At 41.3% G+C, this 23,723-nt stretch overlaps 2 protein-coding genes across 2 annotated transcripts in view; both read left to right on the plus strand.

The window, feature by feature from the left end:
- Positions 1-23,723, plus strand: part of NUDT9 (nudix hydrolase 9) — a 196,530-nt gene that overhangs the window by 102,157 nt on the left and 70,650 nt on the right. The gene's annotated exons all lie outside the window — the stretch shown is intronic.
- On the plus strand, positions 939-23,007 carry SMARCA5 (SWI/SNF related, matrix associated, actin dependent regulator of chromatin, subfamily a, member 5). The gene is made up of 24 exons (XM_056489674.1): positions 939-1,289; positions 3,584-3,658; positions 5,860-6,026; positions 6,632-6,732; positions 7,383-7,483; positions 9,390-9,569; positions 9,929-10,084; positions 10,186-10,317; positions 10,591-10,659; positions 11,022-11,131; positions 11,409-11,635; positions 13,093-13,214; positions 13,302-13,454; positions 14,676-14,812; positions 15,252-15,396; positions 15,782-15,901; positions 16,140-16,250; positions 16,783-16,896; positions 17,504-17,626; positions 18,800-18,932; positions 19,852-19,970; positions 21,073-21,285; positions 21,709-21,819; positions 22,723-23,007. Exons 1-24 carry the CDS (start codon positions 1,155-1,157, stop codon positions 22,786-22,788), a joined length of 3,120 nt encoding a protein of 1,039 aa, XP_056345649.1. The 5' UTR covers positions 939-1,154; the 3' UTR covers positions 22,789-23,007.

Below are 23,723 nucleotides of genomic sequence, written 5' to 3' on the forward strand. Positions count from 1 at the left end.
TTTTGTACCTACAAACTTGGCTCCATCAATCTGTGCAAGGGACCGGAGAGGGTGACAGTGAATGGCGAATGTTCAAGTCCCTCTGCCCAGAGCTCACGGAGATGAGGAGCCCACGCAGCAGCCCGAAGCTGCCTCCCAGTGACTGGCAGTACAGCACATGGCTGTCACCCGCTTTAACCACAGCCCTGCCGCTCCCGCCTGCTCAGGAGCCGTGAGGGGGCTGCTGGGCTCCAGCCGGAGCGCGGATCACATCCTGGGTGATTCCCGAGCCTTTCCTGAGGGCTGCGAGGATTCTGAGGGGCCTCGGGGGGAAGCCGCGTGAGGGGAGACTGAAGGGAGACTCCATTGCGGATACAGCTCGAGGGGAAGAGGAGAGGCAGGCGCTGAGCTCTTCTCCGTGGTGAAGTGACGGGACCCCGGGGGAATGGCCCCAAATTGTGTTGGGGAAGTTTAGATTGGATGTCAGGAAAAAATCTTTCCCGCAGAGAGCGGCTGGGCACTGGAACAGGCTCCCCAGGGAAGCGGTCACGGCACCGGGCTCAAGAAGTGCTCGGACAACGCTGTCAGGCACAGGGTGTAACTCTTGGGGTGTCCTGTGCAGGGCCAGCAGCTGGACTGGATAATCCTAGTGGGTCCCTCCCAGCTGGGAACATGCTGGGATCTTAGGCAGGCTATGAAACCTGCTGCCTGCCCAGCCTTGCCACGATCACCCGCAGTTACACAGGCGGGTTCCGCCCCGTTCCCGGGCTCAGGGCCCCCGCAGGATCGCACCGATCCCGGCGGATCCCAGCGCGCCCCGTCCCGGGCGCTCCCGGCAGCGCGCGGCCCGTGAGGGCCCCGCAGCGCCCCCCGGCGGCGCGCGCGCCCCGCTGCCCGCCGTCCCCGCCGCGCGAGGCGGGCCAAGTCTCGCGAGCGCGGGCTCGCGGCGCGGCTCGCGCGCTGGTTGGCGGCTCCCGGCGGGACGGGCCGGGCCGGGCCTCGCTCCCTCCGCCGGCCGCGCTCCGCGAACCGGGAACCGCAGGCCGCCGCCGCCTCCCCGTCCTCCTCCTCCGCCGCCGGCACCCCGGCTGCCGCCCGCCCCCGCCCGCAGCGCGCAGCCCCGCCGGACGCCAGCCCGAGCCTCGGCGGAGCGCCGTTTCCTCGCGGCGGGGATCATGTCCGCCGGGCAGCCGCCGCAGCCGGACGAGCCGCCCGCGCCGCCGCTGCCACCGGGCGCCAACAGCGGCGAGGCCGCGGGGACGGGGCCGCCCTGCGCCGCCGGCCTGGCCGGGGGCGACATCAAGATGGAGGTGAGCGGGCTCGGCCCGGCGGGGCCCCGCGCTGCCCCGGCGGCAGGTGGGACAGCCCGGGCCGCGTGGGGCCGCGGCAGACAATGGAGGAGCGGCCGCGGGGCCGCACCTGGCACGGCCGGGCCGCGCTCCCGCCGCGCCGCCCCCCTGCCGCCGGCAGCGCGGCCCGCCGGCTGGGGGGGTCTGAGGAGGGGGTCCCGGCGCTCCGCGCCCCCTCCCCGCCGCGCAGGGGCCCGGGAGCCGCGCTCTGCCTGCCGCCGGGACACGGGGAAGGAGGCGCCGCGCCGGGGGCACGCCGCTTGTTTGTTTTGTAAAGCGAGCCCCCCGCGCACCCCCGGGCTTTCCCTCCCCTCCTGCCTCCCCGAGACCCTGCCCGGCTTTGCGCTTCCTGCTCGAGCGGCCAGCCAGCCCGGCGTCTAAAACGCACGGGCGATGTTTGTCTGCTGAACTGCTTCAAAACTTTTTTCTTTTCTTTTTTTTTTTTTTTTTTTTTTTCTTTTTCTTTTGGGGGTGGGGCGGAAGATGGTGAGAGGATTGTCGGAGGGGTTGTTTTGGCAACAGGTGCCTATATTCCAGAAATTTCAAGGGGTTGGATGTGATTGCCTGGAGATGCTAATTCTATCGCAGCATTGTTTCTTTAATGATAGCAGGAAACTGGTCGGTCCTGCTTTCAGCCCCGGCTGTTTTGTACTCTGAGTCACGCTGGGCTGTCCAACCTACTTGATCTAAATAAATTTGCAAATGCCGTGTTTTTCGGATGAGCGAGTAGCCAAAGCACTGTGGGAAATGAATCTTGCTCGAACCTGCAGAAATAGGGCAATTCCGTGCTGGAGTTTAGCGTGCGGAGGCTGAGAAACGCGTGCTCTCGAGGCGCCCGTGTGCGAGGGCTCTCCGTGCTGCCGAGCCCGTTCCTTTTTTACCTTGGGAAGGGATTTCATGGCATACAGTGAAGTTTGAGTTGGAGTGGTGAGCATCTGAAAGGCTGTTTTCCCTGGTCTCCGGTTAAATTGCAGGGCTTTGTCATCTGTGCGGCAGATGATGAGCTGGGATGCTGCGCTGACGTGCTTTCCAGGTTAGGCGTTGCGGGAGAAAGGGGAATTGCGAGCAGAAGTTCCAGCGGTCCCCTGCTTGTGCTCTCTGGGTGTTGGCTCGGTCCAGTGAGGGATGAGTAAGAGGATCTGGTTATGACTTCAGAAGAGCTTTAGCCATAACTTCTTGTGCTCAGTTCTGTATGTTTTGAATGAAACATTTGTGTTAGGATTTTTCTGTTTCCACATGGCTTACCTGCCAGTGAGGAAATACCCACTAACAAACATCCTGTTTCTTGCCAGCCTTTGTTTCATTTGTTTCTTACTTTTCCTGTTCCTTTGTTCTGTATTGGCCAGTAAAGATTGAATTTAGCTTTATTCTTATTTGGTTCAGTTAAACAGATGGTTAATGAACACTTGAAAGCATCTAATTTCTTTAATTTTCTCACCCTTTCAAGAGTTATTTGTCATATATTTTCTTACCATTGTTTATCAGGAAAGGATCATCTCACTGCTTTTAGTTTTAACAACAGAAAATGAAAATGCATGTGGCAAATGATGTGGAAAGAGTTAACCTAATGACAGAAGAGACAGGGATAAAAAGCCCTGATCCAAAAGAGTAATTGAAGGCAGTATGTTAAGGATTTGGCAGGAAAGGGAATGAGGGAGGACTGCCCTCTCCCAACCAACTGGTTTTTCTGTTAGTAGTATCATGGGTGATAAACATTATTTGATTTAGTAAACTATGTAGGAGAAAAATACAGTTTCCTAAATTCCTTCTCAGCTTTCAGGAGAAAACTGCAGTCTGGGTTCTTGCTTAGATTTGTTCCTTTGATACAGAGTGATGAGGGGCTGGGGTAATCTGGCAAAAACCTTGAAATTGCCCTCACTTGAGGCCTGGAGCTGGTGCTTTCACAGTGTGCCCCAGAGCCAGCTCCAGGAGGGGCTGGCTCAGCACCCTAGAAGTGGCACGCTGATCTCCTGGACCACAGCTGTCTCTCTCATTCATGTTGATGTGATGCTTTAATGATGGAGCTAAATCGGATTACAGAGACCCAGCTTTGTCCCTCACCCTGTGGCAGGGATCTTTGATCCATCTCCAGGTAATTGTGTTGGAAATAATAGAGAGCTGACTAGTATCTATCCACACCAGGTGCCACAGCCAGCTTTTACTGCTTTGATACAATGTGAAACAAGCTTGTTCTCCTTTACATGGGTACCTCTCCTTTTTCAGAAATATTTCTTTTTAATTCTTTTTCATCTCAGGAGTCTTTTGATGATGCATCTCTGGCAAAACAAAAAGAAATCCAGGAAACAGATCCTACATATGAAGAGAAAATGGTATGTAATATTTGAGGCTGTGTACTATTAAGTAGTTATGCACTTATTTAACATAGATGTGAGTTTTATGTTTCCTTGTTTGAAGTATCTTTAACTGTTTTATAAAGATTTGTCTATGTGTTAAAAAATATTTAAGTAACTTAAAACAAAAACTATTCAGAAGAACGCTGGTTGGATCATTCTCCTTTCCAGTATTTTAAAGTTACTTGTAGTTCAGTCCATCCTGTCAGCAAGGGGGATTATAAAGAGTTGAGCATTCAGCATCTCAGTTCTAGAAAAAAGATTGTCTAGGAATCTCTTTGTTAAGCTTTAGAGTCCTCAGGTTTCTGAAGATGGGTGGTGATTCTGTGCTTCACAGGTTAAAAAGGAGAAAAATTGCTGATTTCCTTATTTTTTTAATAGTTTTTGTAGTGTAAGAGATGGAGTCACCCATTCCTCACCATCTCATTGCAGTTTCTTTCTCAGTTGCTCCGCTTGCCTTTCTTCCTGTTTGTAATTCCAGTGTCTGTGACTCCATGTGGAATTTCTTCATAGGAAAGTGAAACTGATTTTTGTAATTTGCTGCTTCCTGTGTTATTTCTTCTTGCCACTGAAAATAACTCTGTCATCTTCTTTTGTGCTGCTTTCTGGCACACTGAAGGAAGTGAACTCGGAATTGTCTCCTTTAGTCTCTAGACAGACACAATAAGAAGGGCAGTTGTGTTTTAGAGATGCATTGAAAAAGAAAATGGGAAGAGCGTCCCTGTTGGTATAGGGATAGCTCAGGATTGCAGAGTACAGCTTGTTCTTTTCTGTGTCCTGTCTAAAAGACACAGATAATGTTTGTTAGTCCCTTAAAAGAACATCCTCTAGTGCAGTGAAAGCAAGTGTGGGGATGTGTGTGCAAGGCCAAAGCTTGCAGAAGATTCCTCACTAAAATTTTAGAATGAGGAACCTTCTGCAATGCAGTCTGCATCTCTTCTACTTCTCTTTTGTCCAGCCAGTAAAAAAAGAACTTAAAAATATGGGTCAGCAATTTGGATGGTAGTGAGATCTTGCCTACTTTAAACCTCAGAAACTCTTACTAAGTAAACAAACAAAACCTATGGAGAATAGGCAGGAAAACTTAAATTTAGTGGATGTGGGTTGTGGCTGTGTCATTCAAGCTTAAAATACCCTTAGAGTGAGTCTGAGTCCTCTGTGGTACATCAAGACCTCTTTTGTGGTCTCTTTATTCTCTGACACTTTGTCTTCCTGTCTCTTCCATAGTGCAGGATCTGCTCACACTAAGGAGGAAAACACTCACAGAGCTGCCATTGCTCTTGCAGAAGCCTGGAACACATGTTCCTTTTTACTAAGAGAACTGACTTCCTGTAGCTGTGCTGCACGTTGCTAAATACCAGGTTATGCTGTGGCAGCTGGCAGAATGTCAGAGTGGTTACTGTTAGCCTTGGAGCTGTTTTTGGCTTGTTTGTCTGTTCAAAGTTTTGGTGTGGCCTTGGCAAGGTGTGTTGATTCCAAATGGAACCTGTCTCAAAAAAGCTGAACCTTTCAGATACTAATATTGTCTGCTGTAATCTTTCTTTTGCAGCAGAAACAGCGACTCCTATCAAAGGGGGCAGGCTGATGAGTTAGGCTGGGTTTGTCTAAGGTCTGTACTGAAACAGATGTTCTGGCTGGTGGCTGTAAGCTGCTCTACTCTCACTGCCCCCTTTGATGCCAGCTCTGTTGCTTATCTGACAGCCCAGGGAGGTGCTGTATCTCGCTGAGCAGGCATGTCAGCAGTGCAGTAGGGAGCAGTCATTGCCAATTTGGTGAGAGATGAATTAGAACAATGAAGAATCTTTTGTGTGATGGGTGAGGGGAAATTTCTAGGACGGGGACTATCACTTTTGATAGGAGAAAGTTGTTAAGGGGACTCTGGCCTTGTCTAGTGAGTCTTGTGCAATCTTTGTGCCAAAGTTAGATTTCAGTCTTGGCACAGCTCTGTCTCACGGCTTTGATCTTGTTGCATAGCAAAGATGTGCCTTGGCCCTAAAAAAGAGTATTGAGTCTGTCAGCAGCAGGTATATTGATGTTACTCATGTCTTCTCTGGTGTTGTAGTGATGTGTATAAAGTAATGTCAATCTATATTTAAAAAGTATTTGTTTGCTTTTTCTTTTGAATGAATACATACTGGAATGTCTCACACTTGTTCCATTTAATTTTCCCTTGTCACCAGCAAACAGACAGAGCAAACAGATTTGAGTATCTGTTGAAGCAGACTGAGCTCTTTGCTCATTTCATTCAGCCTGCTGCTCAGAAAACTCCAACTTCACCTTTAAAAATGAAACCTGGACGTCCACGAATAAAGAAGGATGAGAAACAGAATTTACTGTCAGCTGGCGAGTGAGTGATGACACATAGGCCAACTTGTACTATAAATAAGATTTTATTATACTTCAAAAGTGGATGTTGAACTTGCTAAGATTTTGTCCTGTGTTTCAACTGCCCACCTGTAAGTTGAGGATTGCTTGGGAATTCAAGGAGTTACAAGACATTTGTGCTGATGCTAAAGCTTTCCAGCATGAAGAAAAGCAGGGGCAGAAAAGTAAGGCAGTCATGGCTCTAAATAGTAAGAGCTCATGGAGAACATCACACACTATGCAACATCTTGCAGGATGCTTGAAAATTTTAAGTCTAGAAATTTGGATTGCCTTCATTGCAGCTTGTGTGGCTGCAGTGTTTGGCAGGTGCAGCAGAACTTAAATGCAGTGTTGCTCCCTGTCTTGTAGTTAAAAGCCAGTACTGATACACACATTAATCCCTTTCCAGTCACTTTGGGCTGATATTTGAGCCTGCTGAACATGAATTCTAGTGAAGAATCTTGCTAGAAATTTTTTTGGGTGTTTGCATTCTGTATTGCAATATATGCATTAATATACATTAGATTTTATTTCGCAGCAACTTGGTGTCTTTTCTGTTTCTCCACAAACTTTCTTGGACTTTTCCAGCTATCGGCACCGTAGAACAGAGCAGGAAGAGGACGAGGAGCTGTTAACAGAAAGCTCCAAGACAACAAATGTCTGCACTCGGTTTGAAGAATCTCCATCGTGTACGTTTCCTTCGGGTTTTTGGGGTTTTTTTGTCCCTGTTCTTTTTCTTCAAAATGTTTGAAATTCACTTGGTTTGCATACTCTCTAAGGATAGTGAAATAATTTGGTGGGACAGGAGAGGGAAGAAAAAATCCAGCACCAATCTAGTGGTACAAAATGTATTAGTGAGGAACTGCTTATTTTCATTTAGGTTAAAAAGATGGTCCAGTGAGTCTTGTCCTTTAGAAATCCAGTTTCTGTATTTCAGTTAATAGGAAAGAGTTTTTAAATCCGTCATCTTACCATTTTTACACATGCAACCTGTATTCTGATATCATTTGAAGCACCTAACAGCTTCCAGTTCATTTAATGGAATTCAGTGTTCTGTTGTTTTAATGTTTGACTGTTCTGATTTGGACAGTAGTGATAGATTTAGAATTTCCATTTGCTTTGGTTTCTTGCAGAAAACAAAGCTGTTGCAGCAGCTTGCAGAAGCAAAATTAACATGTTGCTGTTTCCACTCTGCATTATCTTTGAATTTATTACATTAATTTATTACTTGATTTTGTTCTGTAGCTTTGGTAATCACTGTCAATTACCAGCCAAGGGGTGGTGAAATTCTTTCCTAAGTTTTTCTGTATCTTTTAGCCTGTTCTTTGATGTCTTTTAGATGTGAAATGGGGAAAGCTGCGTGATTACCAGATCCGAGGTCTGAACTGGCTCATTTCTCTGTATGAAAATGGCATCAATGGCATCCTGGCAGATGAAATGGTATGCACAGAGCCCATGCTTTGGGTCACTTCAGAACACATGTACAGTACAATGCATTTTAGTCCAGCAGCGTGTATATGGGAGTTTTAATAACACAAAATGCAATATATGGTTTGCCAGTCTTATTTTTCTAGTGTGTTTAAAGTCACTAATTTTAAAAGTGTCAAAGGTATTTAAATAAATAGTGCAATAGGTTGCAAAAATAGACCTATGGAAAGGGAATCTGTCAACCTTTGGAAACATGAAGTCAGTGGAGGGGAGTTGTTCCAAGTGATGACATGTCTTCTGTTTTCTTTCTCTCTAAATTGCAGGTGTTTTGTTATGGTATTCTCCAGTGCCCTTGTGAGGAGAGTGTCATATATAAAAAGAGCATCCAATGTGGAAACACTTCCTGTTAGGGCCATGTGTAGATACCAGGATATGAGTGTCCTCTATGGACTGAACTACAGAACAGCTACAGCAGTGAGAATTTTTTGGGAAAAATGGTGCAAAGATAGATGTAGCTGGAGAGCTGTGTTAAAATTTCTTATACACCATGACTATGGACATTTCAGTTGGCACTGTCCATAGTAGCTTTTGCTTCTGTTTTTTATTCTTTTCCCCCAAAAGATAAAAGATGAATGCAGAGAAACTGTAGTAGCTTCAAAGGCAGATGTTTTTTCCCCATTAATAATTTTAGATGTATCTCATTTTCATAAGGAGTGGAAAAGAAGAAACAAAAATCTAATTAATTTCCCTTATCTTGTAATTTCTATGTAATAATACTGCAACTCATACAAATGAGTTTAAGTGACTGTTTAGTAACATGCTTCACTTTTAAATGCATCAAGGTTTTTTTTCAGCATACATGCTTATAAATAGAGGATTTTTTTTAGCTAAGAGGAGCAAGGTTGTTTTAACTAAAACACCTTGGAAGCTTTATGAGTCCTTGGGTTTGTGGTATTCCAAAATCCATTTTGTGTTAGAGAGATTAAATATTATTATTAAATATTTTTTGTTATTCTTACTGTATTAATAATTTTGATGTCATTAATGCATTTCACAAATATTTTAAACACTTTTCCACACTTGTACCAGGTGGATTTTGGTTATTTTGAAGACAAAGACTCAAATTTTAGAACAAAAAATTACTTGTGCTGATGGTGCTTGGAGTTTTATTTCCCATGCATTTGAACTGTATTTTTTAATTACTCAAAGTATAGGAATGATCTGGTTTTTCAGTTCTTCCTTGGTTTTGTTTTAGTTAAAATTGTGTTGAATATACCATGTTTTACCAGACACTCAGAATTTTTCTTCTTTGACATATGCAGTTTATTACACTTGTTTGGCTCTTTTCTCACAGGAGCTGATGTAATTTTCTGGCCTGTGGAAGCCTCCTTTTAAAAATTAATTAAGAATGTATTTACGATTATAAAGCATTAATAATGTACTGATAATATATAATATTATGGTGACAGTGTTATTAATATTAATGGCTTAATTAATGAAAATTAAATTAAAAATTCCTAAGGGTTCTTAATTTACTCACTTTTTGTCAAGCTTGAGAGAATATCTATATCTAGTTTGTAAAGTTTGACCTCTACATAGCCTGAGTACACCATAGCCTACAAAATAAAGTTTTAGGAAATAATGTTTCCTTGTACTTTTAACAAGTTGTCTTACTTGAAAGGCAAAATTCTAACTGCATAATCCAAGGTTTCAAAATGATACTTGCTACTTTGTTTTAATGAAATGTGGGGAGCCCTGCAAGCTTTTCCTAACCAGGACTTTGATACCCTTTTAGTATCTCCCTCATTTATTCAGGCTGCTGTGCTTTCCATGCTGTGCTTGGAGTTCACTCTTGGGTTTTCTTAAAGATGTTTTCTAAGAGGTTTTCTTTTTTCTAACACATCAATGTGTCTTACAGGGTCTTGGGAAGACACTGCAAACAATTTCTCTTCTTGGCTATATGAAACACTACAGAAACATTCCTGGACCTCACATGGTGTTAGTTCCTAAGTCCACTCTGCAGAACTGGATGAATGAATTCAAGAGATGGGTACCAACACTTCGAGCAGTTTGTTTGATTGGTGACAAAGACCAGCGAGTAAGTTTGGATATGGTGGATTTTCCTGTTTATTCCTGTGTAAATCCAGCATGTGGTCTTGCTGTCCTTTCCCTTTCTTTCCTTGGGAAGGATGTTACTTGGATTTGTAGTGGGTTAAGACCTACAGTGCTGCCTGCCTGGGGTATAAACAGCTTAGAATTCGTGCGTGTGTTGCCCAGCTATTGCTTCATCACTTTATGTTAATAATTTCTTTTTCAAAGATTTGCAGTCTCCTTTTATGAAGGCAGGACACTGCCTTCAGGAGACTTAAAGTAGGAAAATTGTTACAGTGCTGCTGTGTTCTTTTTGTTTTAAATTTGACAAAGCCTCAGTAACTAACTGTCAACCTTGTTATTTAGGCTGCCTTTGTGAGAGATGTGTTGTTGCCTGGAGAATGGGATGTCTGTGTAACATCATATGAAATGCTTATCAAAGAGAAGTCAGTATTCAAAAAGTTCAACTGGAGATATCTTGTTATAGATGAGGCCCACAGGATTAAAAATGAAAAATCAAAGGTAATTTATTTTAAACTAAAAAAGAGATTTGTGTGGGTTATTAGGTATTGGTGTGGGGACTAGTAATGCTTTATATTTGCTCATGTCTCAATGTCCTTCAGTTATCAGAAATTGTGAGAGAATTCAAGACTACCAACCGGCTGCTATTAACTGGAACTCCACTTCAGAACAATTTACATGAACTCTGGGCACTTCTCAACTTCCTTTTGCCAGATGTCTTTAACTCAGCTGAGGTAAGTCTTCATTTCTGCTAATCAAATTATTTTGCTGGTTTTCCAGATTTGAAAATAGACCTGGATATGTATAATTAGGGGTGTCAGTTACTGATAAGTGATAGATGGAGTTAGAAATGTTTCTATTATAGAGCTTCTCATAAAATAGGCCAAATATTAGGGTAATTTGTTCTTTTACTTCCTGGCTATATAAGAGTTGTATTTCTTCACCATTGTGATGCCATTGCACTTTGAAAGGAAGCCTGTTATAAACTAATGATTTTGTTGATACAGGATTTTGATTCATGGTTTGATACCAACAACTGTCTAGGGGATCAAAAACTGGTGGAGCGCCTTCATATGGTGAGTCCTGATTTTTGTACAAGTGTTATACTTACTGAAGTTAAATCCTAAACAATTCTTCTAATGCTTCTTTGATAGACTATTATGATAAGAGAGATGATTCCACAAATTTTCAGTCAAGAAAATTGAAGTCAAAGGACACAGAACCATATGAAAAATGATTTTGACCTAATCTTTGAGTGTTTCAAAGAAAGCCCACATATATCCCACGTGTAGCAAATAATCTCTCCATATAGGTTGCTTTTTCAGATTGTATAATAATAAGTCTGGTATCTGATAGAGAATGTCTGCTCTCTGTTTTGTCCATTGATCTTATCAGTGTTGCAGTTTCCAAAATGCATTTAATGCTGAACCTCTTTCAGGTGCTACGACCGTTCCTCCTCCGTCGCATCAAGGCTGATGTGGAGAAAAGCTTGCCTCCAAAGAAGGAAGTTAAAATTTATGTGGGCCTCAGCAAAATGCAGCGAGAATGGTAATTAATTCATGTGCTTGACTGGGCTGTGGTTAAGGCTCAGAAGGAATGTGCTCTCTCTGACTTAAAGGTTGTGTGGAATTCAGTTTGTTCTCTCTGGTGTACTCCCAATTTATAGCTATCTCTTTGTGACACTGCTATGACAGAACCATGCATGTCAGGGAGATTTACCTGATTAAATGAAGGGTAGGGTGAGCTTTTGACAATATTTGTTGCTTAAAGATAAACCAACTTCATTTTAGAGTGAACAGAAGGTTTTTTCTTTTCTTTGCTGTAGGTATACCCGGATTCTGATGAAGGATATAGATATCCTGAACTCGGCTGGGAAGCTGGACAAGATGAGACTGTTGAACATCCTGATGCAGCTGAGGAAATGCTGCAATCACCCTTACCTCTTTGATGGAGCAGAGCCTGGCCCACCTTACACAACAGACATGCATTTGGTCACCAACAGTGGCAAAATGGTAGTTCTGGACAAATTGCTGCCTAAGTTGAAAGAACAAGGTATGCGTCTCCTTTCTGGGGTTTCGTGAGTTTTTTGGTTCAGTGATGTTTCTGTGTATTCTGAGCAAAAACCAGCAGACTTCAGCCAGGATTCTTACTGGTTTCTAGCATGATAGTAGCTTGGATCAATAGTCCATTATGGCTTTTTGTGCTGAAGTGGGTTTTTTTTTTGGTTTTTTTTTTTTTGGTTTTTTTTTTTCATTTTTTCAACCCAGCTGAGACCACAGAAACATCACTTGATCAGGGCTTTGATTTTTCTTTATTAGACTTATTAGCTATTTGAAATATAATTTTGTAGTATTTTAGCCACACCTTTGATTTGCTATGCAGGACCATTTCAGATTCAGAGTCCTCATGCAGGGTTAAAATCAAATCTTTTGTGAAATGTTGGTCTTTTTTGCTGGATGTGATTTTGAGCAGCACCTGAGGTTTTTCAGTGTATTCTATAAACACTCAGATATGGGGGAAGTCTTGAGTCATTTTACAGTTCATTGATAGTAGGGACAAACCTTTGAAGTGGATTACTACAAAACTCGCCACAGAATTTGTGACACTGGAATAAATTTATAACTCATTATTTTTTGAGTATGCTTACTGTAGTAACTTTGCTAAAGGAATTGGAGGCAAATTTGTGAGTGGGGACACTTTGCAGAAAAATAAAACCACAGCCTTCTGTAATATAAAAGTAACCTGTACTTTGTATCTAGGTATCATCGAAGCAGCTGTGGCCATATAACTCTAGAGTAAAAACCAAACAATTCAGTGGTTATTGTGCTTTTTTTGCTCTTGGTTTCTTTCTGTTATCAGGTTTATTGATTAGATGTTGTAATTAATACTGGCCTGGTCTCAAATCAAATTATCATCTTAAACAACAGTTCAGTATTAACCCTTTAGTCCAAAGGACAAAAAGAAGTAGAAACTTTGTTATATCCTGTATTTTACTTAAATTTCTCCAGTAGACTGGAAATGGTTGAGTGTGTGTGCATAAAGTACTGAACATTTAATTTTTTTATTTTTAAGTTGTTTTTGGCAGGTAAATAAACTGGTAAGTCCTTAAGAAGAATTCACTTTATTTCTAGAGATCTTAAATCTGAAACAAAAATATACTTCAAAATTTTATTCTTTATACTTGATGATGTTTTTATATTTGTGTTACCACCTTACTCTGCTGTGTCTGGGAGCTTTTTGTTAAAAAGTACAACACAAAACAAAAGGGAAAAGGCAGCCATTAATTAGACAATGACACATCAGAAAAAGACAAGCATGTCCCATGGCGTGGACATGCTGTGACAGCAGCAGCTGCAGCCCTGCACTGTAGTTTGGGAGCTGAAATTCAAACTGCTTTTCTTCTTAGTGCATGGAATTGCCCTCCTTCCTTTTCTGGTAGTGCAGACTTGGTAGAGTTTGTTAAATCTTATGTTTTGGTGAAAGCATAAGAAACCTTTTTACCCAAACAGGCTCAAGGGTTCTAATCTTCAGTCAGATGACAAGAGTCCTAGATATCTTGGAAGATTACTGTATGTGGAGGAATTATGAATATTGCAGACTGGATGGACAAACTCCTCACAATGAACGACAGGTATTTGCAATTTTAGGGATCATATTTATGTAAAAATACTACTTGTAAAACATTTTGTTTAACTGATACTTTTTTTCATTTATTTAGGCTTCCATTAATGCATTCAATGACCCTGACAGCTCAAAATTTGTGTTCATGTTGAGCACACGAGCAGGAGGTCTTGGAATCAATCTGGCTACTGCTGATGTTGTAATTCTCTATGATTCAGACTGGAATCCACAAGTAGACCTTCAGGCTATGGTAAGGTTCCAGATGGAAACTTTGTTTTTCTTTTCTTTTTCTCACAGAACTTTGTTAGAAATGTATGTTTCCAAAATAAATTGGTATTTTTCCATTTTAGCACAGGAGTAGGATTTGTAAGACCAATTTTCAGTTCAAGTGCAACTTCCACTGTGTGGAGCCATTAGTCTTTAGTCACATTTGGGTTATACAGTGTTTTATGTAGTGGGGAAAATGCTGGGTGTATGCTACACCTCTTAATATTATTTAATGAAAATAGCCCCCTTGATTAAGTAAAAATGAAATAAATCTAGGTTGCTAATCCCAAAGCTATAAAGCATTAAAGTTTTACTGTTGTTGGGAGTGGAGGTGAATGTGTTTGCACTGTTTTTCCTGAGAGCTTGAAAATGAGATTAAGAAAAGTTTAATTCAACTTTTCAAAAAATGCTTTTATGGTGATGGCAATGGATGGATCTCATTTTAGTAACTATCTTTAGGGGTTTTTTTAAAGTAAATTTGCATGCATCTCCATCCTGGATACATGTGAAGGACATTAGTGACCACCTAAAAAAGCAAAGCTGTTTAAAAACTGCCAGTGGGGGTTTTTTTGACAAATGAGGCCTTTCAGTGACAAGTCTTGGAAATCTCTTTAATTATTTCAGTTAACCTGTAGTGTATCAAGTACTCTAGCAAAAGTTACTTCATAAGAATGATGGAACTGGTGTCTGGAAGCTCAAGTGAGCCAGTACCAGCTATCACTACAGGTGTATGTTGAGAATACTGATTATATAAACAGTGGTTCATATTTTGCTTGTCAGGAGAGGCAGGGTATTGTATTTTTCTTGAACTGTTCATGGCACTACTGAAGGATTTTGAGAAAGGCAGCTTTTGATCAGCACAGAGAAGATTTCATGCTTTGATTTTACAGAAGGTTGCTTAAGGTGAGAAGCATCCAAGTCTTCTCCCTGGTGTGATTTAACAAAAGACCTCAAAACCCGGTATTTTTTAGCTATGGCACATCGAGACAGACTCATTGTGGATATTATTGAAAAAAAACCCAAAACATGCTATGTAGATAACAAATGTAATATCTTGGGTAGCCATGGATAGCTATGAACATTTAAGTGACCTGTGCTGTTGTGTTTTGTAAATTCACGTGCTGGAAATAATGCAAATCTTCAGCCTGATGATGTAGTCATGCTGGAAGGCAAGTGCTGACTTTTTTGTGGCTGTTTTGGGCAGGATCGAGCGCACAGGATCGGCCAGACCAAGACCGTGCGGGTGTTCAGGTTCATTACAGACAACACTGTGGAGGAGAGGATAGTGGAGCGCGCGGAAATGAAGCTGCGCCTGGACTCCATTGTCATCCAGCAAGGCAAGTGGCTGAGGGCACTTCACAGCTAGGATGCAATTCCCTTCTTCTGTTGTGGAATCAGCCAGGGAGAACCAGTGGGAATGTTGCTTTTTCCTCAGCTGAGCTCTGAAAAGAGGGTGCAAAGAAAATTTATTTTACTGTAGGAGTAGGCATTGCCTACTCACTTTTTGCTTACCTCCCTAGTGAAACGTGCATAAAAGTGGATATAGCCAGATTTGGTTTTTTAAAGCACTCATCTTCTCCTTTAGGCTGGGGAAATTAATGCCTTTTCTTTTTTCTAACAGATGGAGAAAAGTTAGATAACCTTGGCTGGCTTGCTTTGAATCAGTAATATATAGCTTGTTTGTGGAAATACGAGGCAGAGAAAAATCCTGTATTGCTCTTTCCATAGCATAAACTCTTCAGTGAATTGCTATCCTCGAGTGTTTTTTATCTTTAGGAAGACTGGTGGATCAAAACCTGAATAAACTTGGAAAGGATGAAATGCTGCAAATGATCAGACATGGAGCAACGCATGTGTTTGCCTCAAAGGACAGTGAGATTACAGATGAAGATATTGATCACATTTTGGAAAGAGGGGCAAAGAAGGTGAGGTGGTTTGAAAAGGGGAAGCCCAAGCATAGATTTAAATGTGATGGCAAGATAGTGAGTCTGTGGATGATAATTTGGTTCCAAGCTGGAGAGAAAAGGGGTTTTGCTGTGGAGGGTTTTTGTGTTGCTCTATTGTGTTTGTTTTTTCTGATGTTGTCAATAAGATGTTTTATAGTCAAGTACCTTCTAGAACGGCTCCTCTTCTTTCTGGCAATGGGATGTTTTAAAATGAAGTACCTTTCAGAGTGGCTCCTTTCTGGGAATGAGGTGTTTAATAATGACGTGCCTTCCAAAATGGCTCCCGTTCTATCTGGGAATGAGATGTTAAATAATGAAGTACCATCCAAATGGCTACTGTTCTTTTCTGTGTCCCCCGTCCAAGACTGCGGAAATGAACGAAAAACTTTCAAAGATGGGTGAAAGCTCCCTTAGGAATTTTACTATGGATACTGAATCTAGCGTGTATAATTTTGAAGGGGAAGACTACAGAGAAAAACAGAAGGTAATGTTTTAAGTTTCTTTTGGAGGAATGCACTAAATTGCATGTTTTAATCATACTTATATAAGAGGTTGTGGGTAAAATACGGTGTCATCTATGATAATAGTTTAAATAAAAACACTTATAACACTTATAATGAAGTAGATGTAGATCTAATTTTATATAAAACTTGTTGCTGGTCTAATGATCTTGAGAGACTTAATTTTTGTTTTTGGGGGTGGTGGGTTTTTGTTTTTTATAGTTGGCATTTACAGAGTGGATTGAACCACCTAAAAGAGAAAGAAAAGCCAATTATGCTGTGGATGCCTACTTCAGAGAGGCTCTTCGAGTCAGTGAACCAAAAGCACCCAAGGTGAGTTGACTAATTAAAATTGTTTAAATATACATGGTAAATGGCTTAAGCTGTAAGCAACAAATAGGTCTTTAGTCATGAAAACTGCTCTGTTCACTTTTATAAAGTGGAGAGACTATTTAAATTTAGAAAAAAATTCCAAAGGACTTTAGACAAACTTCTGTGAGAAAAAAGAACAGTATGAAACTTGTAAGATGTTAGGAGGATAAGTTTTTTTCTGGTTCTTATTTAAGCAACTGTAAATTTTCCTATGGAAGATTGGTGCTATAAACACGTTACTTTTTCCTCATGCACCTTCTCCTCCTAAAAGACCTCTCTTTCCCTCTTTCTTCCCTGATCTTTTGCTTTTAGAATTCTTTGTGGTGGTTGGTGTGTCTTGCATGGTTTTTTTTTTTTGTTTTTTTTTCCCACATTAAGGCAGTGCATTTTTGTAACAATAAAGCTTTTTGTTTGCTTATAAACTTAAATCAGTTCTTACAAGGAAGCAGGTTCTGGATGTGAAAGGGAGCCAAATGCAAACTTTGTGTTTCAGGCTCCACGGCCTCCAAAACAGCCAAATGTACAGGACTTCCAGTTCTTTCCTCCTCGTCTGTTTGAACTATTGGAAAAAGAGATTCTCTACTACAGGAAAACAATTGGTTACAAGGTAACTGAAGAATTTCTTGATCAGAGGGATGGAGCACCTCTGTTAAGAGGAAAGGCTGAGAGTTGGGGTTGGTCAGTCTGGAGAAGAAAAGGCTCTGGGGTGACCTGATTGCAGCCTTTCACTACCTAGAGGGGGCTTACAGGAAAGCTGGAGAGGGACTTCTTTACAAGGGAGTGGCTTTAAACTGACAGAGGGCAGTTTAGGTTGGATATTGGGAAGGAATTCTTCACTGTGAGCTTGGTGAGGGACTGGCATCATTTGCCCGTAGAAGCTGTGGATGTCCCATCCCTGGAAGTGTTCAAGGCCAGGTTGGACAAGGCTTTGAGCAGCCTTGTCTAAGTGGAAGGTGTCCCTGCCCATGGCATGGGGTAGGAAAAGAGGTGATCTTTAAGGTCCAGTCCTTTCTGTGTGATTCTCTAAATTTCTAAAATGGAACAATTTTATGCAGCAGTAGGAGAATATGTACTTTTCCAGCCTTTCACAATAATTTAAATGGAATAAAATCATGTTCAGCTGAAGAAAATATTAGTTATATTAGCAGAAAGGTGACAATTAGTAATTACCTGTGAAAAATTAGTTCTGTTTTACAAAGTGAAAAACCTTTCAGGTACCTCGTAATCCTGATCTCCCAAATGCAGCCCAAGCACAAAAGGAAGAGCAGCTTAAGATTGATGAGGCTGAACCACTTAATGATGAAGAACTAGAAGAAAAAGAGAAACTTCTAACTCAGGTATTGTTGGGTCTTCAGTGGGACTGAAATCAGCTGAAGCTTTTTTGTTTTTCACAGCATTAGGGGAACATTTCTTGGTCACTGGTTGGCATGTGCCATAGTTAACTTATCTGGTTTTGGTTCTGACTGAAGAGAGTTTCTAGCATTAGGTTTGTCATAGGATATCTTAGAGGAATGTGCACCAAGTTAGTGCACTTGGATTCTCCTGAATCCTAGTCTGGCATTGACTAGACTGTGATGTCTTTCCATGGGACCTTGCAGAATGGCTGCAGAGCTGGGTGTGCTGCATTCCACAGTATTTAATGCACATCTTCTGCCTCAGTTTCACACCCATATGGAAGTGAATCTCAGAGTCTGAAGTGAAGTCTGAAGTACATCTGGTAGAGGAGAGTGCCCCCCTCTAAAAGAGGGTGTGAGCTGAATAGGTATGTCATTAGGAAGCTGTATATTTAAATAATTTAAACAGGTGAATTCCTGATATGCCTTATTTGGATATTGTATTTACACGTTGTATTTTGGCAGGGGATCGGAATTACAGGACAGGATTTCTTGCTTGCGTAGTAATGAGCTGGAACAGCTCACTGTGGAGACACCAGAATCACAGAGGTCAGGAATCAGTACAGTCCAGTAAGCTGTGGCTAAATCACAACAGGGCTGGCAGAACTTGTAAAAGTTACTGGTAACACGAAATGAACCTACTTTGGCTCATAACTTCAGCAGTGCTACTTGTGTCCCTGCTGAGTATCATCATCACAACATAGCTTTAGTCCTCCTGAGGGAGAGACCAGGTGCAATGGCTGAGGGTGTCTGTGAGGCACCTGGGGAGCCTTTTTGACAAAACAAAAGCCATTATAGACACTGCTTGCTTCACTCAAGCAATCCCATGCAGAGACTATTAGGAGAAGGGATTAATTTATCAGCTAAAAATTTACCAGAAATTACTAGGTAACTAAAGAGCTAGTGCTAGTCATTATGCAGTATTTAAATGGAGAGACTACAGTGATTCCAGTATAAAAACATTTCTTCTACTAAATTAAACTGCAGAGAAAGAAAAGGTTTAGCACTGTGAAATGATGGAAGTTTACAGGCAATTTAAAGAAACCTGTTGAATCAGATTTGGAGATGGACAAATCTTGAACCTCTGTGCAATGTTTCCTCTTGATTGCTGTACAGGGCTTCACTAACTGGAATAAGAGAGATTTCAACCAGTTCATCAAAGCCAATGAGAAGTGGGGCCGTGATGACATTGAAAATATAGCACGAGAAGTTGAAGGAAAAACCCCAGAGGAAGTCATTGAGTATTCAGGTAAATTCATTCTGTTCTCAGCTCTGAGAGTATCTGACTCTGTTTGCCTTGTTTGGGAACATCTTACTGCTGAGAATTTCTTATGCTGCTATTTAAGATCTTCAGGCTAGGATTATACTGATGGACTTTGGATCTGCTGATCTAGCTTTTACCATCATTAGTGCCTGTGTAATTAAGGCTGTACTAAAATGCACATGTAAACTCCTACTGAGCCACTTCACTATATCCTGAATCAAACTGGGTAGCACTGTCTTCAGTTCCTGTTCATTTTTGCAGAAGGAAATGCTGAGAAACACTGCTTGGCTGGAGAGATTTCCCTTTTCCTTGTATTCACTAACCAGAAGTTAACCTTTACCTTCTCCTCAAGAGCAGCACACAGTAAATACATTATGACTGAACATACAGTGACCACCTCTCATGTCTCAGAACTTTTTTTCATTGTAATGTAGCTGCAAAGTCCTGGCACTATATTTTTAAAAGTATAGAGCAGGTTGAAAATATGAAAAATTCTTCTTAAAAAAACCCACTTATTTACTAATTGTCTTTTAGGCACTTGCTTGTCTTTGGGCACTCAGTTGCTCTCTTGCTTTTCTTGTTAAAACTATATTCTGTTACATCAGTTTCCATTTGAAGAAGCTTTTTTTCCTATGAGGAGTCTGACACACAAAAATCTTTCTGGCCTGTATTGCACCTCATTTAATCTAAAGATTCTTATATCTGCCCTCTTCAAAATAGCATTTGTAATACTGCAGCACATGGTAGCTGGAAGGGAAGGTTCCTTACCGGCTAAAGGCATGTGTATTGTTAGACAGCAGTTACCTCTGGTCAAAGGAAGGAGCAGCTAACATCCTTTTTGAAAGGTTAAAGCTCTGATTTTTATAATGCATTATAAGAAACTAACCAGTTGTTCTTTCTTTAGCTGTGTTCTGGGAAAGATGCAATGAACTCCAAGACATAGAGAAGATCATGGCTCAGATTGAAAGAGGAGAAGCCAGAATTCAGAGACGAATCAGCATAAAAAAGGCTCTTGATACAAAGGTGAGTTTGCTCAGTTTCCTGCTTTTTTTCCTGCTGCCAGTGAGGGGAGATGCAGGACCCCTGTCTGGCCAGTGCTGCTGGTGTATGAAGGCATCTTGGGCATGGCTTTGGCCTCTTTGCATAACACTCAGCAATTTCTTCCTATGGCTTTTCCATCCCATGGAAGCACTGTGATGACAGCCTTAGCTATGGCCTTTGGTGTTTGTGACAGCCTTCTGTATTACAGCACACAGTTCAGAGTGCTGTGTAACAAACTGCACATAGTACAGGCTTTGGGGAGGAGCACAGTTCCTTCTGGACACTTGTAACTGAAACCTGGAGGGAGAATGGGATAGAGGGATGGAGAGAGAGAGGGATAGAGATAGAGGGAGAGAGAGAGTTAGAGAGATGAGAGAGAGGGAGGTAGAGAGATGGAGAGAGAAACAGAGGAAGACAGGTGGAGAGAGATGGGAAGAGGTAGAAACAGGTAGAGGTATTGGGAGATAGGTAGAGATAGTAGAAGACAGAGGGAGTTAGAAACAGAGATGAGAGAGAGACACCTGTTCAGAGCACTTAAAAAGAAAGACCCAGCAGAGGAGGCTTTTGTTCTTGTCTGTGTTTCACCAAGCAGTATTTGGTAGTGAAGAGATTTGTAGTTAATTAAGACATTTTATCAGAACTTTCTCCCCACATCAGGTTTGCTGAGTTAGTTCAAGGGAAGAAGTGTCAGGCTGAGCCAGAATGCAGCCGAACCATGTGTTAATAACTGTCATGTACCTTTTTACTCTTGCTCTAATTTTACCACTTCCTGAGGATTTGTGTTAAAAAGGATTGTTGCCATTTGAATCCTGATCAGTCTTGCCTGTTTTCAAATGTGAAAGTCTGCCATTAGTCAAAAGATTACAAAGCTGCCTATTGTCTAAACCAGAATTTTTCAGTTTCGATAGCTTTGATAAATGCACTGTCCCGAGCCTACAGTCCTTTTCTTATGATGACTTAGCATGGGAGGTCCTTAAAGATCTAGTTTTCTGTCTTTTTGTGATTTATTGCTTTCGTACTAAAGACTTCCATGCTAATTCTGACCTATTTCTTAGCTTTATGTGGTCTTATTTGTTTTGTTCAGATTGGGAGATATAAAGCCCCTTTCCACCAACTAAGAATATCCTATGGTACTAATAAAGGGAAGAATTACACTGAAGAGGAGGATCGCTTCCTAATCTGTATGCTTCACAAACTAGGATTTGATAAAGAAAATGTCTATGATGAATTAAGACAATGTATCCGAAACTCGCCGCAATTCAGATTTGACTGGTTTCTCAAGTCCAGAACTGCAATGGTATATATATATATATTGCTCTTTTTTGTTCATGAATGCCTGTCACAGTATTAAATTAATTAAATCTCATTACTGCTGAAATACTGAGGTAGGTGCATGGGAACAAGGTTTTACCTTTGTATAACTTTCCAACAACTGCACGGGTGTCAAATGCAGCCATGGCTGCAAATGGGAGGAGAAGTTCAAAATCCTAAGATGCCCTTTTCCAATTTGAGTTAAATACAAATGTGTTTTACAAAGCAAACCTCTGCAATCAGATCCATTCCTGTGAAGCCAGCCAGTAAGTAAGTATCAGGAAGCATTTCATTCTTTGTTACTCTGACAAGATCCAGTGAAATATCACCAGCGTTTTTAATATTTTTAAGAGGATTTTTACATTAAGTGACTGCCTAAGGTACTGATTGAATATGTTGTGTAATGCAGGAGCTGCAAAGGAGGTGTAATACTTTAATCACTCTCATTGAAAGAGAAAACATGGAACTGGAAGAAAAGGAAAAGGCAGAAAAGAAGAAACGTGGACCAAAACCATCTTCGGTAAGATTTAAAAGGCATTTCTGTGAAAAAGCTCCCTTGAAAACATTGTTGTCCCAAGTGTCTAGGACAAGTGATATCTAAAGTTATTTGAAACCAACAACTTACAGAGCAATGTTAAAAGCTGCCTTGAGTTCATGTCAGTGTTCATCTAGTACAGTCGAGGATATCAAATAAAGGAAAAACGGTTTTAAAGTGTAGCTCACATACTTTGGAGTAGATAAACTAGTTATGTTTTGGATCACTGGGTTGGTACCACTGTATGGATTTACCCTGGTAAGTACACCAGGGATGTATTTTGATTTATATAATCTGCTAAATCATCCACGGATCTATTTACAAATGGACCTCTAGAGCTAGATTTGGGAAAACAGCACATATGCATGACTAAAAACAAAAAACAGTTCTCTTTGCTGACTAAATTCAGAGTATTTCTAATATGCAGGGCTGTTTTGTAAATGAAATACCACCTTTACCCATTTTTCTACCTCCATTTGTTCAGGTTGTTGCCTAGAGCTGTTTTAGCAAAAACTTAGAAGCACAACTTACTTGACAGGTGTGCAGAAATCAGTAAGGTTAATAGTGATGGATTATTAAGTTTCTTAGACTTATTCACAGAACATTTAAATGGGTATTTAGAAGTAGCTTTTCATAATAGGAAGCTTTATAACATCCTTACTTGCTTTTATACACATTTTACCTCTGTGAGATCACACTCTTCCAGATTTGGAGAATGGAAAACAACAGCAAAGATGTGCATGTTTACCATATGCCACATTTGCAGTTTTTATCATATTTTAAAGCTGCCAGGGTGTCAATCTTCTCCATCTGCTTTGTTTTGAAACACATTTGTTGCTTACAACCTTCCTGTATGACAATAACTGAGTGCCCAATCTTACCTTGCAGGCACAGAAGCGCAAAATGGACGGCACTCCTGATGGGCGTGGGAGAAAAAAGAAGCTAAAGCTGTGAATGCAGGATTTTTTTAATCTCTAAATTTAAGAAGTAGTTCTTTAATTTACGGGTCTTCATAAGATGTACTGTATAATGCTTAACTGTTTTAAAGAACATTGGGTTCATCTGTTTATTGAACTAGAACATAGTACTTAATTGTAGTTTCACTTTTTTAAATGCAACAGCTGTGCTGAATTTTTTTTACCATTAACACTTGAAGTAATAAATTGTCTTCATTTATTAAAAAAGGCTTCTTGTGACCTTTTTTAAAATTAGTGTTTCCAATTCAATACATATTTATTTAGTCATCCCCCAGTTTGTTTCCTCTTAGGGTGTTGTGAACACTGATAAATGGAACTTAGAGGTATTTTCTTGGTACAGGCCACTGCTCAAACTGTTTCTAGAAATTTTGTGGCTCTGACTTACTGAACTTACTGTACCAATAGGTTCAGTTCTTTGAAATTTGTGGAAAGGCTGGTTATTTACTTTTAGAATAATGATTGGAACAAAACTGTTAACGGTTCTTGCTTAAAATCAAGAAGATTAGAGAAAGAAGAAGGTTGGTGAGTCATGCTGAGGGTCTGCATTTCACTGGAATAGCCTAAGCATGGCAGAACTGGGTCTGTTGGCAAGCAACCATGAAGTCAGAGCAGGAAGTGTGACAATTTGGGAAACAGCCCCTTCTCCCACCCACTCAGCTGTGGTAAATGCAGAGGTGGTTGTGACTGGAGTGAAAGGAGCTGGTGCTGACTCCAGCTGTAAGTGCACAGCTGTACTTAAAAACCCTGACTGCCCTGAGCCAGTCAGTGCCATGCTTGAGGGATTCCTGCATTGTCCCTTCCTGGTGCTGTATCTGGCATCTGCAGACTGAGGTGCCATCATCTAATGTAGCATAATTTTGGAATTTGCTGGGAAAATAAACAAACCAAAAGAGAGCAAATGCTCATAAGCTC

Source organism: Oenanthe melanoleuca, chromosome 4 (assembly GCF_029582105.1).
Source record: "Oenanthe melanoleuca isolate GR-GAL-2019-014 chromosome 4, OMel1.0, whole genome shotgun sequence".
Taxonomy (NCBI): domain Eukaryota; kingdom Metazoa; phylum Chordata; class Aves; order Passeriformes; family Muscicapidae; genus Oenanthe; species Oenanthe melanoleuca.